Source organism: Eleginops maclovinus, chromosome 22 (genome assembly GCF_036324505.1).
Source record: "Eleginops maclovinus isolate JMC-PN-2008 ecotype Puerto Natales chromosome 22, JC_Emac_rtc_rv5, whole genome shotgun sequence".
NCBI classification, from domain to species: domain Eukaryota; kingdom Metazoa; phylum Chordata; class Actinopteri; order Perciformes; family Eleginopidae; genus Eleginops; species Eleginops maclovinus.
This window is the reverse complement of record NC_086370.1, coordinates 12259408-12286424: the sequence shown is the minus strand read 5'-3', so window position 1 is coordinate 12286424 and position 27017 is coordinate 12259408. Positions and strand designations below refer to the sequence as shown.

Below are 27017 nucleotides of genomic sequence, written 5' to 3'. Positions count from 1 at the left end.
GACGTAAAGCCAAGCCTTAATGACTTCTTTCACAGATGTGAGAATATTTCAGTTCCCTTCCGCTGTATTATTATACTTCCTTCAATTTGGCTTAATGATACTCGTCCCAAATCAATGGCAATGCCTACTCTTTCTGCTTCAGAAAGCATTTACACAGACCCCTTCTGTATGCTAAATGTGCAGCGTATTCTGTGAAACTGACTCTAAATACACAGTTAAGTGGTTTCATCCAGATTTATGCAAATTCCTTGAACAGCCGTGTGAATCGCATGGCTAAACTTGGATAAAAAATACTTGACCCTAACAATATTAGTCAGCCATATGACAGTTGAGCCCCCGCTCAAATCTGTGGGACTGCAGATTAGACCTGTGTCAGACACGATACCACAGAAAATCTTTGGGTAAACATGAAGCACTGATACATCTCAGCATTGGTTGTCAGATAGCACTTCCTAATAATCAGGGCTATTATTCTAAAACTGGAATTATTGCAATTTCCAAAAACATATTAGACAAGAGACTTTTTTCTAATATTTTCACATTTAAGAAGGTATTTTGTCAGCGGGAGCGAAGCAGGCTGGTGCAGCACAAGGAGGTGGAATACGACGTTCAACAAAAAGCGAGCTTTTATTATTGTAAAAGCTGATAACAAAAATACATGGTTAGGGAAATCCAGAACATGAAAAAGACTTAACTTGACACATGAAGGACGACAATGAACTGACAACGAACACAAGGGAAAGCAGGACTAAATACAAAGGGACTTATCACAAGACAAGACACAGCTGGGAGGGGAGGCAGAAACACAAGGGCAACAGGTGACAACAATGAGACAATCAGACACGGAAAACCAAAGACAGGAAGTAAAACTAGACCAGACAAACAGAGGGAAGACATTTCAAAATAAAACAGGAAACTACAAACACAAAACAAGGATCATGACAATTTTTAGTTTGATTTTTGATAAGATTACTTTATATACCAAACAAGTAACTTTCACTAGTGTGATCAAAATGTCTGTATGACAACTTCTCAAGCTATTCTGTAAATCACTGCATTTAAGGGGCATTGATAGAAGAATTGGATTTGACTGAATTAAAAGTCAACAACTGACATAATGTCTTGTGATAGATAACCCTACAACTAATGAGGAAATTAGATAAACTGTGCTTTATGTTGGCATAACCTGCAGCCACTAGAATATACAGCTCTGGAAAAAAATTAAGAGACCACTCCAAATATTTCTTAAATCTTTATCTATACATGTATGGCAGCCTTTGCAGTGTCTGTTGAATCCCAACACAGAGGAAAATTGTCAGTAGTTTATAGAATACAATAAAAAAAATAAAAAATACTTTAATACCATACAGACTATAAATAATAAAACAAGAGAAAATGATAATGCTGTGGTCTCTTAATTTTTTCCACGGCTGTATTAGAAAAAATGATATATTTAATTTTCATAGGATAAATATTGAAACATTCTGCTTTAGGCGTAGGTTTTGAGATCACAACTGATGTATATTGCTCCCTAAGCAGAGGCAACATGTTCAGTATCATTATCTAAGACACACTTTACATCTATGCATCAAAATAAACAATAGCTTTCTAAAAGAAAGAAGATTCCAGTTTTATTTTTTTCCTCTTCCAGTTTTCCAGGTGTGACTGACCTATTCCTACTTTTAATTAGTTGCAGATCTGTTGCTTCATCAGTTTTACTAATAAAACAGACAGTCCGTCTTTCCTTCATACTAATGTAGTTGAAATACACAAAAATATAATTATAACAGTTTTAATATCAAGTAATCTGCCATGTAAAAATATGGCGAAAGGTGGGAGGTTAGCTATAGCTTGCTCAAAAACTGATCATTTTAAAATAAATAGTCCTGAAAAATATGTTTGAAAAATGCTAGGGGGGAGTTAGTGATAGCTTTTTCAAAAATACATTATGTCCCAACGTAATCTTGGAGAACAAGAGCAAAAAAAATGGTGAAGTGCAGTATGATTATTATTTCTGAGATGCAGGACTGAGTCAGAGAGATTTCTGAAGCAGCTTTTTGAGAAATGATTGAAGATGTAGCAGTAATAAGCTGCCTCTGGCTAGGATAAAGCCCAACCTTAGCTCGCTGCTGCTGGGAAAATATGTAGGTGTTCTCGTGCAAGACCTCAGAATAATGTTTTACCTGTTAGTTGAAAATGTCAGGACAAAATAATTATATTTCGAATGCTTTAAATCCTGTCATATATGGGAAATAAATCTGACTTAAAAGATAAGTGCATTTATTTAAAGGTGCGTTTAATGTGCATTAGTTATATTTTTTACACCGGATTTTCAAAATAAGTCAATATAACAAATTCTATTTTAATAACCCATTATTAAGTAATGGAAAACATTGGATTCAGGATGATAGATTCATCCCTGGACACAGCGCAGGCTTTCACTACAATGATTCGGTGTCCACGTGGCTCTTTTGATTAAAGGAATGGAACATTTTGTGGATCCATCGGTAGAAGCCAAGTAGAGAGCATCTGGCTGAGTAAGATATTGCGGCATCATTTCGTCACTAATTTATGGCAGCCTCTTGACACCTAGATAAATACTGGCTGTCACCGCTGCATCGTCCTCTGTCCTCCTACTTTTAGTCAAATAACCTTGATTGCAGAAAGCTCTTCAATCCAGCAACTTGTGCTCTCTTTTCACAAGCAAACACTTGGAGGACAAAGGGAAGACTGGTAAAATGAAACACCACGTTGGCGGTGAAATACATCATGCCCTTTTGACACCTCTGTTCTGGCTGTCTATTTTGAGGCTGTACTTCAGGCAAATTATTATTATGACACTAATAATGATTAATTGCAATTACACACCGACAAGCGACAGCTGCTAATGTTTATTAATTTATTTTCCGTCCGAAATGTTGTCTGACTTTGAAGGTTTACTAAATGCTGAACCTCTCAAGAACGCATTCAGACGTAATGAGCGGTGCAATTATTCCCTCTTATGATAATGCCCCATACAGAATACTCTCGGTGTTCAGCAGAATCACAATTCTAAATTATCACTTTATTTGTGCTGCCTATACCCATCAGGCAAGTGCAAAGCCCCATTTACCTGCAGAATTACCCAGAGTTCTGAAAGACAGCCGCCCTAGCCCCCTGTTGTGTTTCACAGAATGCCCCGTGACTAAAACCGCCAACACACAAACACAAACACACACACGCTCCCCACTGCTGCCTCTAACATCTGGTGCTGTGAACAGGACTCTTTGCAAATGGCTGGTCTCGCGGCGCTCTGTGATTTCGTGCCCGCTGCTGGATCATCCCAAACACACAGACACACCTTCTGTCACAGATTTCACTCAACACGGGGTCTTGCCGGGGAATTGTATTGTTGGCACAGCACAAGTAACAATAAGGTTTTGCATCAATGATAGGATTAGCCTCAGATTCCCCAGCTGACTGGGACTGGATGTGATACCAGGGAGAGAACAGTACAGCTTTATCCTTCGCTTGTAATGCTGAGGCCCTTCTAGTTGATCCTGGGTATTTTCCTTGTCGCTTGCCTCAGTGCACGACTGGCACCTCAGCAGGGAGGCGAGAAAAAGGAATGAGTGATTAAGGAGATTTCCTGTCTACCAGTTGTCAGGTGCCTGTTGTGGCTTTTGATTTTGCACTTCATGGTTAATGTGTAACTGAACGCATTCAAAGCCCAGTTGGAGATTATCTGTCATATCATTTACCTGAATCCGCACAATTCAGTTTGACAAATGAAAATAGGTATTTCTGTGTTTTGTCACTGTGTCACGTTGCCATATGAATGCATTGCTCCATTGTTCAGTGGTGCTAGACAGAGCATTAGGAGATCTGCCTTTGAAATTGGGAGTGATAGCAGACTATAATCCTGTTTTGAATATTGGTCGCAAGAGTGTTGCACAACCTCTGCAGGGTGAGAGGACTACATACAATATAATAGCTCTGATTCTTGTCATGAAAGAAAGAAAAGTCATTCAAATGACAGCCCTTCGAAAACAATGAGCTGTAGCCACCTAGCCCAACTTAGCTTAAAGACTTGAAAAGGAGAAATAAAGCTAGCCTGGCTTAGTTGGAAGTCACTGGTGCCTGTAAAGAAAGGTAGAAAAAACAATAGAAAGACAATATAAAGGATTTTACACAAAGTTTATGCAATAAATATCAATACTCTTCACTTAATAATACAAAACACATATTGCACATTGCATTTTTGTATGTTCTATCCTTTTATTCATAGTTCATAGTGACCTGCTGTGTGTAAGAGACTACAAAAACATCTGCCATGTGAAAACATTTTTATTAAAGGCAGACGTTTTTTTTTAACTGGAACCAGCATGACTCTCCATGACACAATCTATAAACTCATAAATACTCTAAAGTATATCGATCATCAGTATTTTTTCCTTTGGTCTGTTTGTTTGAATTCTGCAGTGGCCAGCATCCAGAGACTCCCCGCTGTGTCTGTGATGACTGACATCAACTTCCCCATGAAGGGTCGTAAAGGCATGGTCGACTGGGCCAGGAACTCGGAAGATAAAGTGGTCATCCCCAAGGGCCTCTTTGTTTCCCAGTCAGCAGGTATGTAAGCGTTTATATATCAGAGCTCTACTTCTGGTCCAACATGTCTTCATCTAGCAGCTGTAATGTATACACATGCTTCTTGTACTGTACAAACTTGAAATGATATATGTTTAAAGTTAAATTCTATATTAAACTTCCAGTTACATTTCCAGAATCTGGAGAGCGCACTGTAGAGGAAATGTATGATTAATGCATCGTGAATAGACAATGATAGATTCTCGGGCCACAGCTGAGCAATGACAAATACATATATGTACATCTCAGCAAAAGCAGAATGATGTTAGTGAAATTGTGCTGTCTGATTTACAACATGACTTGCATACCGACGGTATTTTCTAATGTTAAATGCTTTACCACCCCTTGTTTTGGGAAAGTTAAATAATGCTACAGCCTGCTTGCCTGTGCATGTTCAGTCACTGAGTTTCCCATCGACTCAGCATTTTCAGCATCCTTTCAAACTCTGCCAGTCACAACTGTATATCGTAATCCAGAGCCAGATAATTTGGTTAATTGGTGTAATCAGTCTTATCTGGAATATATCAAAGATAACAAAACAATGAATTGATTTGGAATCTGTGCCACGTGCCTAACCCCAGCCACTCTAATTTAGACCGTGTAAGAAGCTGATACTATAGAAGACTCGCACATATTTTACTGGAGTCAACAAAGGCTACTGGAAAAAGTCACACAATTAAAGTATAATTGGAAAAAACTACACTGGCATTTAGAACTTGCAGGCTTACTTCCTGTAAGCCAAGACGTGTTACTCCCAATTAAAACTTTAAAATTATTCAGCATGTTATTGGAAGGAAAACCCTACAGTATGGGCATTTTTAATATGCACTTTTCATCTATTAAAGCAACAGTGTCAACACGAGGTTGGATGAGACTAAAAAAGAAGGGCTATCATTAAACAACCTGAAAATACTGTTGAATAATTGTTCCTTTTTTCGTTTTCAGATATTGAGGTATCGCCCGTCTTCATTCTGGGAACAGTTCTCTACAAGACTCTCGGACTCATGCTACCTTCACCAAAGTAAGGGCAGCATATCTCACTGTCTGTATTTTCTGGTCTGGTGGCTATAGGAAATATGAGGCAGATTTAGTCCCTGGCAGGGTGCAGGGGGTGTCCGTTTGTATTCAGAATAGTATATCAAACCTTAAAAACAGGATGCACCTGTCTCCACTGTCCCTGATATGTTCCATTTCAAAGACATGAAAGTGAGTTTAACTTGGGAAAGAGGAATTCTAAAACTTGTCCTTTACTGCTTTGGGTTTGTATGGTCCTTTTGGGGAATATCTTTCTTTTATAATTCTTCTAAATTGAGTCCTTAGGGAATAAGCTCAGGATTTAGCATGTATAAAACTTTTTTAAATGAAAGAGTAGTGCGCTTTTAATGAAACATATTCCCTGTAGCATGGAAAATGTAGTTAATTAAGGAGGACATTAGTGCCTGCAAAAGCAGCGGGACGTTGCAAACAAACACCTGGTGTCACACCCCGATCAACAAGTCCCTGGCACCGACGTCCCAAGGACAGAACGGTCATTCCAGGCCAGGCCAGCTGTCACAGGTGGAGCAGCAGCGCCCTGTGCACATGTGGAGAGGAGCCCATAATGGGACCCTGAAGCCCGGGAGGATGAGCAGATCAAGTGGCAACTGATTTTTTTCTTTGCCAAATGTCAAGCTTGTGAAGTTTCAATGAAAAAACTAACTTTTTTGCTGCTAAATGTCAGAGGTCTTTTTAGTGCATTAAAAGCAGATAGCTAAATAACTTTGACTTCTTTTAGAAAATCCAGAAAACTGACTGATATTGTGTGAACAGTCAGATAAAGATATTCTGAGCTTGGGCAGCGGGCTGCTCGGACTTAACTCTACTTTCCTTTGTGAAGTTGACATTTCTCATACTAGTGAGATGCTCTCATGGATATCAGATTCTAACAATAACACTATTCTGTCAACTGTACAATAGCTGGAGATGTATTTTTCTATAAAAGCACTATAATGGTTGATAAAAAAAAAAAAGCATAGATACAAAATGAAAAATATGGTTCGGTTCAGACGAGCCTTTGATTTCTACTCTCTGTTTTCTGCTTGGAAGTTTAGAAAAGCATTACTGGTAAACATCCTGAACAGCTGCTTTGAAGTTTAATGGGCAGCTTTTTAAAATCCTGCATTCCCTGATATTTGAGATAAAATTCAATACAAACTGCTCTAGAGAAAATACCTTCGACTAATATGCAAGTTGTTTAAAAATGTTTTCGAACTACAGGCACTGTGAGATGATCACATTTGATTTGAGGGCATTTTAAACCTTTTTAGAGACCTTGAATCCGGTTTGATGCAAGTGTTTCTTATAGATCCCACATACTGTAAGTCTCACTGACTCTACACTTAAACCTTAACTGATAATAGGTAAAATCAAGGGTTTAAGACTTTGAACACTGGGAATGTTACTCCTCCTACATACCAAATGAGCTCTGTGTACCATTTGTAATTCAAGAGGATAACATTAGCCTATGTTACCCACATAGTGTTTGCATTTGACCCTAAATGACAACTAAACACTGTGTGTCGGAAACTTCCAAGATGTGTCTTTTTTCTTATTTTCTGGGATTTTTTTCTTTGACTCAGGAACCACACTGTTGTGAACTCCAAGGTCATCGCTGTGACTGTGAGGCCTGAGCCAAAGGCAACTGAATCCCATCTGGAGATCGAACTGGCTCACCTGGCAAATGTAAGCACCACCGTTTTTTCCCATTCAACAAAAGCACAAGTTGTTTGAATATATGTATGCTGCTCTTTGTGCAAAAAATGACAGGTTCTCTAGAAAGACTTTGGTGTCTGTCGACTGCATATTGTAGAGCACATATTACTCCCATCTTCCGACACAATGGTGGTTAATTGGCTCGATAATTAATTTGCAAGCAGCCGGTGTCAGGAGAGCGCACCGCAGTCAGATAATTACATGGACAATCCCTTTTATGATTCAGGCCTCTTTAGTCATCATGGAGATAAAGTGCACGGAAGTCTGAACACGTCAGCAAGTGTGTATGTGTGTGTGTGTCCAAAATCTGTGCTGTATGCAACACAAAGACCTACAATGAAGGACAAATATGCTGTAGATTTATGATGATGGTGATGATAATGATGATCAACTATCATCATAATTTACCTGATAAACATTATGTCCTTTTCTTGCCTCCCAGGGAACAATGAACCCTTACTGTGCACTGTGGGACAGCAACATCATGTAAGTGGGCATTCGCTTTCACTTTTCAAACCTTTCCGATGTATCACCGTTGTTGTTATTGTTGTTGTTGTTGTTGTTGTTGTTGTTGCTTTTCTATTACACCCCTGAGATTGGGACTGTGTGCATGCTTTCTTCATCTTCAAAAGTCTGGAACCAATTTCTCTAGTGCATTTCTTTGCGAATAAGCTGGGTTAACCAATAGCACAACAATTTATTCGTCCCACAGAGGGGACATTTACATTTGTTACAGCAAGTAAAGAGCCAAAGATAGCTTAATATCAAACAAGAAGCATGCATACAAATATTGAAGATACAACTAAAAATGACACAATGTACAAAATGCACATCCAGAAAACCTTCAGGGCAACATTTTACATTAAACCCTTACTAGGGATGGGACAAAATAATAGGAATACCATCATTCCAGGTGTAAATGAAACAGTTGTGAAGCATTGTGTGAATTATGCTTTGCCAAGATTCACAGATCCAAGTTTTTTTCCAGTTTTTATATGTGTTTTATTTGGCCTTCAAACTCTGAGTCAGTGTTTGTAAGTTTTGCAATTGCAGTGTTCCTGCGTCCAGCATATACTGTCATGAGTTCCTCTTATCAGAGCACGATATGAGTCACGTCTGAGTCACAAGTTTCATCCTCTGAATCCAAGTTTTAGAAACTTTTGTTCAAGTGTACCATAGAGTTAAAAACAAATTAGCTGAATCTTTGGTTCTCAACAGTCATCTGAAAAATAATTATTTCATAAGGAAACTCGCAGGGATACAAATAGGCTGGCTACTCACTGCCTGAAGTGGTGGAGCCATAAATACTGCAGCATTATGTAACATAGCAGGGGGAAATCTCCCCAAAATCATGAGGACATATGCAAAACACAGCTGCATTTGCAAAAAGAAGCACCACACAACAACAGCACAAAGGAAAATGTTAACGAAGACAAAAGAAGACGTGACACAATCACAACTGAAGTTAAACATCAGCCTTTGCTAAAACGGTTTTGAATTGGGTTGCAGTACACTTATGTGTTTTTATTATTCCTCTGTCCACAACCTGTACATTCACACACCCAATAATGCTTTTCTGAATCTTTTGGTTATTGCTGAAAAGTGAGCATCCTTTTAAGTTGGACTTTTTGTCTGAGATTGCTGTCCTGATGCTTCTAAATGGATTTGATGTCAGCTTGTTTGCGGTGGAATGATTTTCGTGTCTGCACCGTTAGCATTTGACGCAGCAATGTTCTTGTCACAGTGTCACTTGATAAAACCAAAGTTCTTGGAGCGTTTCCACTTGCGGAGGGTCAACCTCCTTTGCTACTTTGCAGTGAAGTCTGTTCACTGCTTTAGCTGAGAGGCAACTATTTACTAATTACACTATAACAGGAAGAGAAGCTAATAGCTGTTGAATTATTTACAGCTTTAAGCTTTCAGAACTTCATTATGGCAAACCCTGTTTTGAAAGTTTTTTGGCCAGCTATTTTTAAGATATTGCATTCTGTAATTGTCTCTGGATTTTTTAATTGTTATCGGAAGAGATTTATTGTCCTGTGTGGGATGCAAATACACAAGGGACTCGCAGGAAAAAATGCATTTCTGATACTGTTATGTGGAATATATAATTGGGTGTCCGACAACATTGTTGAATGTGGGGAATCGTCGCAGACTATGATTTGTTTTTCTGCACACTAGTTTCTCTCGTTCTTTTGTGTTTCTGATAATAATATAATTCTGGCATTAGCTGCTGAAGGCACGTTTGCTTCCCGCAAAACCTGTTTTTTGAAAGCAACTACGGGACCACCGGCACTTAACGCCACAACCACTAACTGAAAGTGCTGCTGAATCAACAAGAATATTTATCCCTTCAAGAGTAATTTGATTTTTAGATGTGTTAATGGATAACTCTGTGGTATATCTTATCATGTTTTGGAAACAGATTGAACGATGGCACATTTATGCGTTGCACATTACTAAAAGCAGTCCTACATGTTAATTATTTAGTGTGTTTTGATGTGTAACTAAATCAAGTCGGATGAGCAGTTACTGGAAATACTTTGGACCTCAGTTTTGCTTTGGTTTTGGGAAACTGCATTTGTGGCTGAAGCACCTCAGTCCACAGCTTGTAGGAGGTGGTTATTCTTACTTTCAAATAGCATGTGAATTGTGCTGTCCTCTATCGTGCTGCATTTGAGGGCAACCGGTCTATTTTAGAACAGCAAAGTTACAACTGGGACAACTCTGCTTCATTCTCTTTTACTCTGACTTTCACAAACCGAGAGTTTTAATTGCTGCATTTGTGCAAAAAGTGGTATGATTATCATGTTCACTTCAAACTGTTGGCTCGTCCTGTTACACAATAGCACTCACTCTCAGGACTCTCATCGAGGGGGTAATACGCCATCTGTCAGCCATGTTGGTTCAAACCAAAAGAGAGTGCTCACTGTTACAATTAGCAGAATGAAAAAATGTTGTTCACAAGAGGAGAACTGTGTCCTCTGACTTGTGAGGTCCAGATATGGAATCATGTGAATACTTAAGGCTGGAAGCAGCTACAGAAAAGCTGCGAGGCTTAGAAAAAACTGCCACACCAGAGCCTCTGCTGCTTTACGTTCACGGCATGAGTGGAAGCCCGAGGGGTAAGTATGCTTACGTGTGAACATGAGGAAAGACTTGTGATTTGTCTGTTTATGTGCTGGGAGGGATGAGGAGAGGGACATGCTGTTCATCACTACAAACCTGCAGCTAATATATCTCTCTGTGCTTTTACCCGCATGTTGCTATGCAAAGGCAACCAAATTGGTGCATTTTTATTGAATCTTAATAAAGGCAAAACTACATAATTGCAATCTTCTGTTTTTAGCATAAGGGAGTAATAGGAGAGAAGGGAATAGTTCTTCATTTTTTATTATACCCTGATCGGAGGCCTAGGTTTAATGAAAATAATTGGATTTATTAAAATCCATTTATTTAAGGGGATAGAAAGCCAGCTGAATATTTCAGAAAACTGCAAATGGGCATAAAATTTGGCAATTCTTTATAACCAGTATTGAATAGTTTGTATGATTAAAAAATGCAATTACTTTTGTTAAGAACAAGATGCCCCTAATACCTGATACCAGTTGAAAATGCATTCACTCCAGTGCTGTAATTAGGTTTGAGGTTCTCTATTCAAATCAATTACAACATTAAACTACTACTTGTATTATGCATCAGTGGTATTAATTTAAAAACGTTTGAATGCAGGGTTTTTACTTTACATAGTAGAGTATTTTCAAACTGCAGTGAAGGATCCGGGTGAGCGTTTTACACAACTAACAATATTAAGAATAAGGTCATTAATATGAAAAGATATTTGCTGCTTCTTTTTAAATACTAAAAAACAAGTCTTGACAGGATCATTTATTCTCAAAAGTCCTCATTTGATTATTTGCAATTAAAGTAAGATATCAATTGGGATATTCATTCTTTGACTCGTTTTTTTTAACCCAGAGAATTGATGCATCTGGCATTGGCTTACAGCAATAAAGAACGTAAATGCAATAGAGAGTTAAAAAAGATAGGAATAAACCTGAGTGCCGCTCTCAGTGTGAAAAGTAAAACATTGGAGAATCCGGAGAGCCACAATAATCAAGTCTCCACAGCACCGGGTGTAAACAGGTCAGATGCATACACTTTTATTACTCTTTGAAATGTCAATATTTTCAGCTATCAAACAAGCCTGAAATTGCCAATATCCCACCACTGTGCCAAGGGAAAAATGTGTAATGCAACACTGTGGTTTTAGATCAGTCAACTTCCCTGTAGTGTTCAAAAATAAATATTTGGGGGTGATAGATCCAACTTTCTACCCAAGAAACATAATATTTTACACTTATGTGCGATAACTTGGGGATTAAGAATCACTGAATGCAGCATGAGTCTAAATCAGATCACATTGTTGCTTATTTTAAAGCTTATAACTCATCTTTATTTCAATGAAAAAGATAATGAATCTCATTTTGAGCATTGTAATCACTTGCATAAATTTCTAGCTCCTTAGCTCCTCCAAACCGCCACTAAACTTGCAGGAAAATAAAATTAAAGAATTACATAACGAGCTAGTTTCAGCCTTTTGGCGTTATCCTGCAATTAGATGCTTTTATAATCCTCTGAATCCTTGTAAAGCGCAAGGAGTGCATGGAAAGCCGAATGAGAGTCTTTCTGACTTTTTAATCGGAGATGTTTTTGCTTCCCCCTCTCAGATTATCCACCAAAGCCTTATCGAGGACACCCTTCATTACTAACGGCTTTTAAATCCTGAAATAAATTTCCAAATCCGAATTAACAGCATCTTGACCCCTCTTTACCCTTGACCCTTTCTACTGACTGCCATATTTATCACACGTTATTTTATTTCTTATGATCTGATTCTCCTTGTTTCTTGCTTCCTCGCTAAACCTCTCAAAAAGGTAATAGATTATACTACAAAGCTATTGTCACCATTACATGTGGTTTACTTTTACGATGCAGTATAACCAAACAGATTATAATCTTTATGGCCAAACGTGTGTAATATATTTTCCATAAATGCAGTGGTCTGAGGCTCTGACCACAAGATTAGGGGTTTACTTCTTTTTTATTTTTCTTCTAAAGTATATAGGAGTCAATTTCGATGATTTACTCTGCAGTACGCAAAAGGACACAAACCAAATAATAGCGGCCTAAAGGATATAATAAATAATAAAAAAACATGTCATGAGACACAAAACCAGGGACCACCAAGTCTCTTATTGCTGGATTTAATTCTTTACGAAAATACTAAAAGATCAATCTTAAATTAATGATCAATGGAGATGGGAACTAATGGTGGAAAGAAGAAAATGTGTTCATTCCAAAGGTACAAACAGCACTTTCCAAGCTGTGAGATGTAGTCATTTAAACTGTAGAAAGTAGTAAAAAGCTGTAATTCAGCTTTCTTGAATGAATGATCTCTGGCAAGAAAGATCAAGCTCTATAGAGTTCATAACATGAATTTACCAAGAATGCTCTACTTTCCGCAGAACAGAAGCATATTAATCATTTATGCGTTAAGGTGTGAGAAGCAGCTGTTGCGGCTTCAGGTTCTAACAAACATCTGGATATCCTGGATTCGAGCCAAACAGGCTACAGTGAGGCAAGGCTTAAGAACCGAGAGAAACATTTAGTGCGAGGCTGGTTCTCCATCACCTTAAAGATTTAGATAATGTAGATGTCACAAGATGCATGATTTGGATACACTTGTATTTCCCACTTTGCTTTGCTGATGCTTAGAAATAGACAAACAAAATCAGGCTTCTCACAGACTGTTGGACCAAAATGAGAATCTATTGTCATCAGGTTTGGTGTACTTAAGTTAAGAGGCACTTAAGAAATTCAACAAGTTGTTTAAACAGTAAGTGCACCTGCAGCTGGTGATATATATTTAGGGCTTTACTCCAGTTTCACTTTTCAGTTAAAGTTGTTTTGGATTTAAGGTTCACGCTCTGCAATTCTGTTGAAATCGCTCTGTAATGGATCCCTTCTTTGACGTCAAGCTTCTTTGACATTTCCACATCTGAGATCAGCAGTTGTCAAGGTTTTTCACATCACAGACCCTTAAATAGACACAGTTTTGCTAAAGACTCACACTCGATCAGATTTAGACCCCTGTTTTTTCTGGTTCTGTTTTTGAACAGAAACCGTCAACGCTGCAGACGCAGAGATGGTAATGGCGAGATTTACTGTATTCTTTGTTTGTGATGAAATTAAACTGCTTCTGGTCTGCTTTTCAGTAATTGCAAGGTCGTTAGGAGGCAGAAGAGGTAACAATGTGGGCGATGTTTACAGTAATTCTAAGCTTCGCTCCGGCAAAAACTATGCATTAGTTGGCAGCAGGAAGTTTTGCTCTGTTTGCGTGGGAGAGTATACACGGTGATGTGAGTTAGGGTAAATTACAAGTACACCCTGAGGTAGGGCTGAAATGTCATTATCAGTTCTGACTCAATTCAGTTTGCCTTCATTGTTGTTTTTATATAATGTCAATTTAAAACTGGTGGGTTTCATTTCTACATAAGAGTATAGGATTCATGTTGCAGGTTTTACCGTGTAATGAAGACACAGAGTTGCAACACTTTTTCACAATTGGTAAAATATCTTATCATTTTTCTGACAAGCGAAGCAAACTGATCTATGTACCTACTTTGAGGGGTTGCGTACCACTCATGATTAATTAGATATTCTTGCTACTTCAAAAAAAGCACTCGTTTTTCTTTTCTCTTCATTCAGCTAACACACACAGTTTGGCCCAGAGGCTGATATGAATTGCCTGTCATCAAGAGATCCAAGATGGATGGAATAATTTCCCGGCATTGCTCCCACCCTCTTCTGCCTGTCATTGTGTCTTTCTAGACTTTATAAAATTGCCTAAAGTGCATCGGGTAAGGCAGTCCTTCAAGCCCTCAGCCCAGCGCCTGGCTAATCATAAGTGGGCATGTGATGAATTTAAAGAGCTTTTTGGAAAGCTATCCCCCATTCCTGATGAAATACTATATGTTTAACAAAGCAGTGTTATATCAAATATGATCACGTAGAAGAAGAACACGGACTGAAAAGCAGCAGTCTGATATTTTAGTCTATGCGGCTGCAGCAGCCTGCTTAGCTGGACGATCATGAGGTCACAGAGCTTCGCTGTTTGACTCTTAAGTGCACTGCTTGGAAGTGTGGCTAAGTTATAGGTTCAGTAATAAGATCTCTATGGCTGCAGGAACACCATCTGTCAAAGTTCAGCAAGAAAGACAAACCTAATTGGAGTTTTGAGCCTACGTCTATCTCTGTTTCGACGAGACACAGGGGTTCATATACTGAACGTGTGTAAAACTTTGTGGACTTGTTATGTCACTCGACTGTCATCATAAAATTGGAGCACGATCAAAATCTGTCACAGAATTTCAGTCCAGAAAGTTTGACTAAAAAAGTTATCAATACATCAGTGCATGGGTAGAAAGTGGTCAACCAAGAGTGTGTGAATGTCATGTCATCTGTGTCACTGTGGTTAACATCGGCAATGACATTTTCTCTAGGGGGCATTTTAAATTCTGAGGCCACCAAGCTCCCCCCATGAGGTCAGACAAACTATCAAACGTGGCGCACATAAATCCCCAGGCAGGCATGTTCTCCTGTCAGCCTCTCTCGCTGGCACAAAAGGGAAGCAAACATCTAGCAAGTCAAAAGTTAGGAACACATTATGTCGAGGATTGAGTTTTCACTGGGGAGAACAGTTCATTTATCCCAAAGTTATCAGGAGGCGGCATCACACAAGCTATCAATCTGAGCACCACACAGTGTGCATCGGAGAGTGGGTTCTGAATGTGACAATAGTCTTGTCAGAGTGTAACAGCAGCAAAGGGTGATCTCATGTGGGCAGCTGTGTGAAGGCTGTGAAGCTTGTTGGTCACACAGAGACTTCCTCACTACCCGTCTGTGTCCTCCAGGAATTACCTCAAACAATGACAAGGCTTCACTGCTATTAAAGGATGTGTTCCCTTTACATGACTATTCACAGAACAACCTCTCCAATAGACACAGTTTTGAAGAATTACCATTCTCTAGCTTCTCACAGGGACCATACATATTACAGAGATTACTTTTCAAACAGGCAGGAACCAACAATCATGTTTCCTTTCAAAGTGGAAGCGCGCAGATAGACTGTTCTACTGCTGTAAAGCTGCGGCAAGCAAGAGTTTCTAGTAACGGATGCACCTAACAATAGGTTTCATTATGAATTAACTTGCTGATAATGTTCTAGATTATTGTATGGTTAATAGAATGTTTCAAAAATGTCCATCCTAGTTTTCAAAGAATATCGTGATTCCTGTTTGTCTTGTTTTTTCACTATTAACCCAAAGATATTAAGTGTAATGTCATATAAGACTGATAAAAAGTAGGACATCTTCATCCTTTTCTGACAATCAATCAATCAATCAATCAATCAATCAATCAATCAATCAATCAATCAATACATTGTTCATTGCAGATATCTTTATATTTTGATACAATATTCTGCTTATGTGGCAGATTGGGCTTCTGTGAGCCACATTATTTTTTGTCAGTGAGTTGATGCCACCATCGCCAAGCTTTTTGTAATCTGAATTTCCCTAGTTTTCAAAGAATGGCTCCTATACTGGTACCACACTGGGGTCCTTGGTGCACTCACATGTGTCTATGTATTAGCAGCCCAGATTAATGCCAGCCATTTCTGTCCTATACATCATGCACCTATCAAGCTTGAAGAAATATAATATCTATAATATATACGAAACACCTGTCTTTTTGTTTTTTTACTATGCTTGACATTGGATGTGAGAGTGATGATTCATATTATTCAGTGCGGCTCAATAGAGTTACTCATGAGGACTTGTTTAAGAGCCTGGCCACACAGATCATTCATCATTGTGCGACATCAGTGCTCAAACCTTCCTTTATGAGGCCAGCTAAGAAATCCTTGAAACTTTAAATCAGCAGTATGGTGCGTCATATACTGTACATACCTTTTATGGCGTGAGTTGGCCCTCCACAGCCTGCAGAGAATTTGGGCTTTTTTAATTTAGATCATTCTAATCCTGTTAGGTTAATCATGTCATCTAGTAATAAAACAAATGTTCTAGTGGCTACATGAGTGTGCTTAACTGAATAGACCTGCTTACTGGTGTTCTGTGTGCAGGCTGGTATGTTGGAGTAAACAAGCATCAGTTGTTTGCACTAAACAGTCACAACCCAGTTAAGAAGAGAAGAGATGAGGGGGAGTGATGTGGAGAGTTTTTTTTATTGTTGCATTGCTGTGTACAGACAGCTCAGAGTACTGCTTGGGAATTTGCAAAGGGCTCACAGTCCCTTCCAGGAATAATAAATATTGCAGCCATATTGATCAAATGACAACGCAGGATTGCCTCACACAGCAGAGTCCACTTGGCCCACAAATCAACAGCCAGTATGCTCTGTGTTGTTCTAAATCACTGGTATGAATCTTCATATCTCATGGGAATTGTATAGCAGGGGATAGAGGACGGAAAGGTGTCTATCGGGACAACAGGTGTTTGTATCATGAATCTTAATATGAGGGTATGTGCTGCAGGCAAAACATGGGGGGGAACAAATCGGAATATCGTTGTGAACATTAAGTTTCCACATTTAATCTGAATGTTCAAAAGATGTGAAATGAGTTGGGGCGATAACAAATGGAAGAGAAGCGCTCCTTTCATTTCACCTACTAGCGGTGTGAAGTGGAGACTGGCTGCAACCATTCGCGCTGCTTCCGTGGGGTGGTATTAGTTCTGCAGTGTTTTTTTATGCCAATCTCTTCGCACCGAGCGGCGACAACTTTCGTGTAAAATGATTTTTAGGAATATTCCAAAAGCATCATGTATTCCCGGCATATCCTTAGACCTGCAGGCGAATAAACAAATCCTGCGACAGCGTGCGTTCCTCTTCTCATTGTATCAACCTCCCCCTCTCACCGAGCACAGAGGAACAGAGTATCAATCTGATGCTGTCCACCGTTTCCAGGGTGAAAATCCCCCTAAGGAAGCATTCAAAAGCTGCTAATTAAAACAGTTGAGCAGGGGCGAAAAAATCAACCGAAAAAGGAAAAAACACAGGATAACAGGCGCATTGAGAGAAGGGGGGAAAAAGGAATACTGTCGTTTTGGGAAACATCTAGAGGAATAGAGAATCACGCTGACAGACATGCAGGTAAATATGAGCGCTGTTATCCCTAAGCTTTATGAGGGAATAACGCTGTTTTCATATCGGGCTTGTTTTTATGTGCGTTTGGCGAATCAATCAGCACCGGTCTGTTTGGACAGCGCTGTGCGTCCTCCCCCTCCTCCGAGCCTCTGCCTCTCTATCAGCTGAAATGCTGCTCGTAGCCACACAAGAGCCGTGTCGATGTCTCTGATCGTGTTTTTGTTTTTTTATCCAACAGTCTCTACGGATCTTTAGCTATCGATTGAAATAAATAATCAAATAGGAAACGCGAAACGATGTGGACAAGTCTCGTGAAGTCGTGCCACCGCTGGAATTAAAGCTCTAACTGCCTCTGCCTTTTTCTTGCAGGAACGATTCTTGGGGAGCCTGGTCCTCAAAAGGATGTAAAACAGTGCTCACAGATGCATCCCATACAAAATGCTTATGTGATCGTGTATCTACCTTCGCCATTTTGGCTCAGCAACCAAGAGAAATAGTAAGTAGGCTATTGATTTGTTATTCAGTGTGGGTTTCATAGGCCAATGTTAAGGAGAAACGCTGCCTGTGTGTGCGTGCCTGTGTGTGTGTGTGTGTGTGTGTGTGTGTGTGTGTGTGTGTGTGTGTGTGTGTGTGTGTGTGTGTGTGTGTGTGTGTGTGTGTGTGTGTGTGAGAATGGAAATTGAATCTTTGGTGTGCTAATCCTGTTAAGTAGTAATTCAGCAGTAAAGGGGGATTGTGGGGGCTGTTAGTAGTTTGCACATAGATTTGGATAGCTCTGTGTGCGTGCACACTACAGGGTGTGTGTTCCATCAGTCAAATGCACATTTTGTTTGGGGGAGGGATAAAAGTTGTCAGATTTGACATTTTCTTTTCTTTCCCTATGTTGACATCAGTAACCTGACCTATGGGAGGACATTTTTAAAGCATGTATTAAGATCATGTGCTGAAATCAGACAACTGTAAAGGCCTGTAATATCTTGAGATGATAAAGCAGAGAACATTGAGAACTTAGAGTGCTTTCACCATGGCCTACAAGTACACAGTAGGAATTGCCATCACAAGGAAATCAATTACCTTCTTCTCTATCAGGCCTGAAGCATTCAACAGAATGACAATCATTCATTTAGCCATGACTACTGTATATAATGTATAATGGCACACAGAGTGTGTCTGGCTTCAGGCCTGTAATTGGCCGCTCACATGATTTCATATATGACTGGAAAAACAAACACAACATTTTAGTTGCACTTCAGCCGGTAGTTTTCAGTGTCTCTGCTACAGCCCACGCATGCACTTCAACCCTCACAGTATATTAAGGAGCCCACAGTGGAATGTTTAGATTGGTGGTGGTTTGTTTTGATTGGTTCCCTCTACGTGCAACAATAAAGATTTACCGTCCTGCTTTGACAACATCCCACCTCCCACTAACTGCTTGGTCTTGCTCTGTCTCCTCCACAGACCATGGATTACTCAGGGGTCCCATCTGTGACATTGATAGTTGGCTGCGGTCTATCTTGCCTCTCCTTGATCACGTTGACCGTCATCTATATTGTGCTCTGGAGGTAATTGCAACACTTACGCTGCAACCATGTTATGTTTATAAAGTTTGTGCATTTATATTGTTTAATCATCTGATAAGACTCTGATTTGGTTATATCATTCTCTGTTCTTCAGGTATATTCGCTCTGAGCGATCCATCATCCTGCTCAACTTCTGCTTATCTATAATCTGCTCCAACATACTGATCCTTGTGGGACAAACGCAGACGCACAATGTGGTAAGTCTCGTTTAAGGATTGTTCAACACAAACTACGAAGCAAGGTATTTTAAATTGTGTTGGGATAATGTGGCAGTGGACAGATCCAAGAGACACTTCACTGCGGCCTTGTGGTCTGAATAGAGCTCGATGTTGCATCGGCCACTGGGTGCATTTCTTTTCAATCTTCAGGGTTGTATGGCAGTGAAAACATGTTTGGAGAGCTGTATAGTACAGTTATTATGCACAATATCATGAGGTTCCTCTGCAAGATTTTAAAGATGAAACAAAAGTAGGAACTACATCATGTTTCCTATTCAATTTGAGGCATACACTTTTTATGAGAAGGCCTAACATTTGATTGATAGTGAATCTCAATCTACAGGCCTTATCTTCAAATGAGTCCTTATGTATTATAGATGTTGGCTTTGTCATTGAGAATGAAAATTAAAAAAAGCAGTCACATTATATACTATTTCAAGCAAATTACTGTCTTCTTGTGGGTCTCTCGCGGACAAGCTTCTCATTTTTCATCCAAATGGAATATTAAGTGTTTCTAATGCCTCCATAAGATGTCGATCCACTTTGTGTTGGCTCAGGACCATTTGTGTTACATTGTCCTCTGATAAACTTGGGACAACCCCAATCTGATGGCTGCGAGACAATAATGATCTTTAATTGCAATTAAAAATGCGATGCCATAAAAAAAACAAAAAAAAATGAACAAAAGAGGACGCTCGGATCACTTTGAGATGAAATCATACCCATTTTATTACTGTGGTTCAAATGTGAAGCACTGCATGATAATAAGCCTGGCAGTGCTGGATATTCAGCAGTGTAGAGCAGCAAGGCCGACATGATGCCCATCAGAAGACATGGGACACTGGTCATTAAAAAAAAAAAAAAAAAGAGTTATTGCAATTTTGACCCTGGGATGTGGAAGACAACCTTAAACTTGGCTATAAGAAAAGAAGCTCAGACTACGATTTGTTGCTTTCAGAAGTCAATAAGCCCTTAGCTTAAGGACGAGTCAGCAGTATTCAAAGGGGCAGCTTCAATAGTTATAAAGAAGGACTTCTTCCTATAAATACGTGTCACTTCCTCTATCTTCTAAATAACTGGCCGGTACACGAGTGGCAAATGTAAAAGATTGTTTGGCAAACATCAGTTGGGATTTACAAGCTGCCTACACAGATGCCCTTCTCTGTCATTTGGCAGCACTACAGTATGACACATTGTCCGTATTATTGTGTAACCATATTATCAGTATACCTTTAGACTGTACAGTTAACAAGGAACACTGTTTTTTGTCCTCATTATGACCCAGTGTTTCTCCTCATTAATCCGTTCTCTTCAGTTTTTCGGCTCATTAACACATTTTAGTATTTGGGCAAGTTTACATAGCATACAGTAAGTCATAGATTTAAGTGGAGATCAACAATGCATGTAAAACACAGCCAGAAAGCTTTATAAGTGCTTGCGGAAAATGTCAGTCGTGTAGGGATTGTATTTGCTGGTGATGTATGGCTACTTGCACCTGTGTTTATAGGTGTGACCTATTCTGGGAGCAGATATTAAAGCCTACTCATAAATCAAAATGCTTCCTTTTAATTCTACTATTTTCAACAAAAAATGTATTATAAATAATGTACAAGTTAACCAAAAGAAAAATGATGGGAAATGTGTTGGTAAACAACGCCTGGTTCCTGGTGACACTGTAGATTAACTATGGACATAATATACTAGCTGAAACCATTCATCACACACTGAATTGGCAGACCATTTTAATCTTGTGAAATGACAAAGAAACAGATTCCACACATTGCGAGTTCATCTGTTTCCTTGCTGGCCCTTACATTTCTGGCTCACAGTAGTACCCAAGCACAAAGCTTTAGGGCATTTTTTAAAGCTGAGCTGATTTGAAGCCTTGTCAGATTTAATCAGGGCTCCAGTCATCTCCTGTCTTGATTATGAGGACCACCACTTTACATGGAATCCTCACTCTGCATGCTGCTAATAGGATATCTGTCTCTGAAATCTGCAGAAAGATGAAGTGGTTTTCAGAAAATCCAAGGACATACTAAAGATGTCATTTCAGCATCTCCCAGAGTGACTCGACAAACTGACTCATTCACAGGGCGCCGAATTAAATAAACACTGACTAACTGCTTTGTGATCCAAAAATTTGATCCAACATTTTTGGATCCGATACTGTACCTTCAATATTTCTAATTGATTTGATATTTTTATTTGGGCTTGTGGATCTAATTACACTGTAACATGAAAGGGTGGCCCTAAGTGATGAACCCATGGCGTGTTATCCCTGACTCAACAGTTACCCCCCAGCTCTATTGAGCATCTTTAAGCACATTGTTTTGGTTTTACAGCACAACTTTGCAGTTTTTGTTCTCTCCAATGACTCTCCTAAGCCTTGTGTCTTTCAGAAGCAGGTAGCTGTTATCAGTGAAAAACTCTGATTCAATGAGAGGCGCAACATAGTGGATCATTAAGCGGCCAAAGAGCTATGAAGCTAAAAGCAGATACTATATTTGACCCGAATGCATCAGAGAGCCAGAAAGATAAAGTTTTGCATTGGATTGACACATTATTTTTAAGCAGATGTACAATAAAGTTAAAGGACTCTATATTGTACAAATGAAAACATAGAATACTTAAAGTAGCATTTGTCTTGTCAGTCTTTGCGATGCTGAGGATACAACTTTCAGAGCAATGACTTTTTCACATTGTTCTGTTTTGAATGTGTCTCTTATCTCTTGTGATAATATTTGAGCAGTTTTTTTATTAGTTTGATCATACATACAGTAGAACCCAATGTTTGAGTGGTAGGCCAGCCAGAGGAGGAAACATGGCTCCTGTGTGGGTTTAATTGCCATGCTGCCTGACACTGCCTCACTTGTTTTTCCTCCATATTTTCTAAGAAGTGCATATAATTGGCTCCACTGTTTTGTGGATTCAGACTAGCTCATCGTCTTATAGAAAATCATCTCTTTGGTGTGGAGGTGTCCTCTGGGAGCAGAAAGTCAGTGAGTCACCTTTGCCTGTATTTGCTTTTCCTTTGTCCTCTGTCGTTATTCGTCTTAGGAAGGCAACTAAAAAGAGGAATAAGGGGGTATCGCTACAGGAGGGTATGTTCCTCGAAATTGTTTATACCTATTATGAGAAAAAGATCAATAATACATTAGGTGAGTGAAAGTCAAAGTACACAGGGTCAGCAAACAAATGGTTAGCTTCAAAGAGAGATTCACTTTTTTAAAGTTTGCTCTTAACATGTCATAAAGTCAGGAGCAGAGTGAGCTGATATTCTTTAAACAAGCTTTGTATAAATGAACCTCCCGATGAGTCACAATATAAAAAAAACCTTTTGGTGTAACACTGCATGTTATTCACCAGTGAAGATGGCTTATGGAGCTACGAGTGGAAGATGAATACAGTTCCTACCCGTTTGTATGAGACAATTGATACATAACAAGCTCAAGGCCAAATATGTACTGTATTACACATACACAAACTGCAGTGTGCCCATATAAGCTTTGGTTTATTTTAAGTACAGAGAGCTTGACCTCCCTTACAGTGAGGTGCAGCAGAGGGGAATATAAGCTATCCCGTCTTCCAGTTTGAGGTTACTTTTAGTCGCTACATAAGTGGTGAAAGTTAACATGTAAACTACACATACAGCTCGAGCCTTCACGCCTCGCAGCAGCTTTATGAGGCAGTAATCGTCTGGTAAAGTTCAGGAGAATAGCTGTATGCTTTGTTTTGAGCCTTTAGAGTGTTACATATTGATGTAAGTAGGCAGAAGTACATGTGTCATAAATATAAGCTGACTCCAGTTAGTGTGACGTGCGTCTGTAGAACAGTAAGTAGCCATTTTCTGACGCTAGCGGGCAAAATTAATGCCTTTTTTCTTTATGGTTCAAAATCACTTTGCTGCCACCACTTTGTTGTCTGAAGTCCTCTACCCAAGCACCTCTTTTGTAAAGCACTGGTGCACTTGTTGCTTGATGTTAAAGGAGGGTGCTTTAAATCAAAATAGCACCAGCCTCCACCTCCCACACGTATTCAGGAAAATAAAAGCAACATTTTAAATAATGTGGATTTAAAAAACCTCTACTATAGATACTGTGCCATTAGGAGCTTATTGCAGTAATAGTGATATGTATTCAAAGTTTACTGTACTCTTATATGACCGATTAATGCATCAATAAATGATGGAAATAACTAAATTATATATTGGATTTGTAAATAAATAATGCCTAGGGAAAAAACGTCAACATTAGTTCAATCTAATTAGGAAGGACGCAGCTCCCCGCCTCACTATAAGCAAAACCGAAACCGCTTTTTTAAATGTTTCGCTTTGATATTATGTGACTGTTCTGTTTCTGTATTATTCCAGCAACCAGTAATTGCATTATGAAGCAAAGTGTGACAAGTTCATGGCAATAAGATGTTCAGATTTTAAAGCGTAGACCTTTTAATTCTGAGTTTATTCAGTCCGCAGTGAGACTTATCCCCAACCGGACATTAAACTGCTAGTATTGAACTGACTTAAAGTAAACTTTGTCAGCCTCTACCCGTACCTTCAAGTCTATCAGCTCTCCAATGTTACAATGTGGTGTCTTCGTCAGTTACTCTGTTTCCATGGATACTGACACAGTGTGCTCAACATCTCCAGGCATGTGCCTTCCTAAAGGGCAGTGTGAGCTCTGGGTTTTTAGGTTTTTTTCCTTTCGCTTATGTCCAAACTATTCTGTCATAATGTTCTCGTAATGTACCTTCCCCTGTTTTTCAAATGCAGTTTTTGTTTTGGAGGCTGGATGCTATAGGGATCCAAATGAACCGTGAAACATAAGGGTTGCATATGACCTGTTTCCAGGAAACAAGGCAGGCTCTATTTTCAGCACCTTGGACAGCACATGAGCAACAGCAAGACTGGAATTAGCTCTGCTTGAACAGGCAGTATAGCTGCTGCATTGTATGTCACACACTGTTTCCCCTTCCACTATTGTCTCCTTCACTCCTTTTTTTTTGTACTTTCATACAAGATTCCCCTCACTGATTTGGCATGTTTACATAGAAATAATCACATACTGCACAGCGGTGCACTAACATACAGGTCACTGAATTCGTTATTCCGCACAGATAAGCCAGAACATTCTAGATGTAGCTATGAAATAACACGGTATATATTATTTCTTATTCAAAGCTTTTGTACAAAACAGAGCTTATGTGTGATTTCAACTAAAGCAGGTGGTCGTGTGTCATGGGAGCTTCGTATCCATCGCTCAACATTAGCAAGAACAAACATTGTTTCTGAGTAATATAAATAAGTATATCATTTACCTGTTTCTGTTACCTTTAACAACATTCTTAAAAACATGTAAAATGGACTCATATTACATTATATGATAGTATTTTAGATTGGGCCAGTGGTGAAATAAGTGCATCTGGATATGAATTAGCAGATTTCATCGTATTTGTTTTACAACAATCAGACATTTTTGGGGAAAGTGCACTCTAATGTAATATTGCTGCTGTTGCCTCTAAGATTTGCCTTTATTTGGCAGGTTTGTGTCCCCATTTCTGTCCAAGCACACTCATTTCCTACAGAGCTCAGTAATATTATTTTTTAAAACATATTTGGGACGATGATTGTGTCAAATGGTCATGAGATATGGTTGCATCAACTCAAATAGAAATTGTATAAAGGCAGACTTTGTAATATCAGGAAATATGAATATTTCAAAAATAGTTGACATATTGTCTTGTGATAAAACTTGTGACTAACATCTCTACTTACAGAGTTTGTTTTATGTATCTTATCAATGTAAGGTGAATTGGTTTTATGGGCAACTCATTTACACAGTGGGCCACTGAAAAACTTCAAACCAGCCAGCAACAATTAAGGATCCGAGACATTGGCCATATGGCGGCGTGACATACTTACACCTGAATAGATCCTACTTAAACTTTGATAAATATTTAGGGTTACATAATTGGGATCCCTCATGGACGTAGGTAAACAGAATTCCCCACTACTGGCACACGAGGTAATGCAGGATTACTGTGTCGTGTGAACCCCGTGAACACTTCGGGGGATGGATGGATTTAATGTGGTTTTCTCAGTGGGGATGGTAGTGTACGGCAGATCTCGCAGTATGGTGTGGACGCCCTGGGACGAGATGATACACTTCAATCTTCCCCTCTTTGTGCACCATCGCTCAGATTACCACTTCTCCACACTGCAAACAATCAGTAACTGTAGAAAAAGCTTAATCTCGTCTCACAAATGTCAGTGTGCAATGACACGATTCTTAGAGATCCTCCTTATTTTTTTTGTTATTCTAATCCTCTTCTAAACAATCGCATTTGGAGAGGGCTTCTCAGTGGAACAAAGATGGACAAGCTAATGAAGCTGAAAAGTGGTGCTTCATTGTCGAGCCTGAATGCAATCTGCTGTCTCCGCCACGTGCATTCTGTATCATTTAAGCGCTGTTGTGTCTCTGTGTAAAACAGTTGACCTTGGCTCACATGCCTCCAGGTGGGATCCCCAGCATACTAATGACGGTGAGTGCAGAGGAATGCTACGCTAGGCTCTCTGTCGGCTAGCTGCGCTCTGATCTTTACTACTGCTGCCACCTCCGCTGCTGTAGTTTAAACTGACGCTTCGTTTCATCCACTGCACAGGAAGGTACTCCAGTGGAGGGTCTAGACAGGCAGATTCTGCAGGAATAGTTCACAGAAATGAGGAAATATCAATATGACCGATTTATAGGAATCTGCACAACTTCCTGCAGCTAATGTAGATATATCTCTCTGACCCTTTCTTTCCCTTTGTATCAATAGGGAGTCTGCGTCATGACGACAGCCTTCCTCCACTTCTTCTTCCTGGCATCGTTCTGCTGGGTCCTCACCGAGGCCTGGCAGTCCTACATGGCAGTGACGGGAAAGGTTCGGACCAGGCTCATCCGCAAGCGCTTTCTGTGTCTGGGCTGGGGTAAGTAAGCAGCATGTTTCCCTAAACCTCTTCATTATCTCCCATCATCCCTCGCAGCTGCCATATTCTCCCAAGGTCTCTGGCCAAGGTGTCTTTCCAAGTATCTGTGTGTCTTTTTCCGTCCGCTATTCCCATCCTCTCTCTGTGGGGCAGCCAGATCTTCCTCCTGTCAGCCTCTTTGTTGTGATGCTTTTGTGCTCCAGTCAAGCTCTCTGAGGGCCCAGTAAATGGACCGGTCTCAACATAGACTGGTGCGGCTCCAGCAGAGCCGGTTGAAATGACCTTATGTCTGATAAAGAGTGTGTATGAGTGGAGCACTTACACTGCGGAGAACACATTGTGTGTACAGTAAAAACCTCAGGTAAAGCAGTCAGTACAGAGGAAATGTAGTGATTTATTATGATTACACATACTCTGAAATCCTTCCAACTCAATTATGTGTAATATAAATATGTATTGCAAATGAAATAGTTAGTTACCAACATAATACAGTGGGGCAAAAAAGTATGTAGTCAGCCACCAATTGTGCAAGTTCTCCCATTTAAAAAGATGAGAGAGGCCTGTAATTTTTATCATAGGTAAACCTCAACTATGAGAGACAAAATGAGGAAAAAGAAATCCAGGAAATCACATTGTAGGATT

General features: G+C 39.5%; 1 protein-coding gene across 10 annotated transcripts in view; it reads left to right on the top strand.

Moving 5' to 3' along the window:
- Positions 1 to 27017, top strand: part of adgrb3 (adhesion G protein-coupled receptor B3) — a 106151-nt gene that overhangs the window by 66355 nt on the left and 12779 nt on the right. For all 10 annotated transcript variants that reach the window (XM_063875410.1, XM_063875409.1, XM_063875405.1 and 7 more), the window contains 8 exons: positions 4462 to 4608; positions 5572 to 5647; positions 7245 to 7347; positions 7820 to 7863; positions 17974 to 18100; positions 19063 to 19166; positions 19279 to 19381; positions 26225 to 26375. In XM_063875410.1, the coding sequence (XP_063731480.1) occupies positions 4462 to 4608; positions 5572 to 5647; positions 7245 to 7347; positions 7820 to 7863; positions 17974 to 18100; positions 19063 to 19166; positions 19279 to 19381; positions 26225 to 26375 (855 nt within the window). The remainder of the gene's footprint in view (positions 1 to 4461; positions 4609 to 5571; positions 5648 to 7244; positions 7348 to 7819; positions 7864 to 17973; positions 18101 to 19062; positions 19167 to 19278; positions 19382 to 26224; positions 26376 to 27017) is intronic.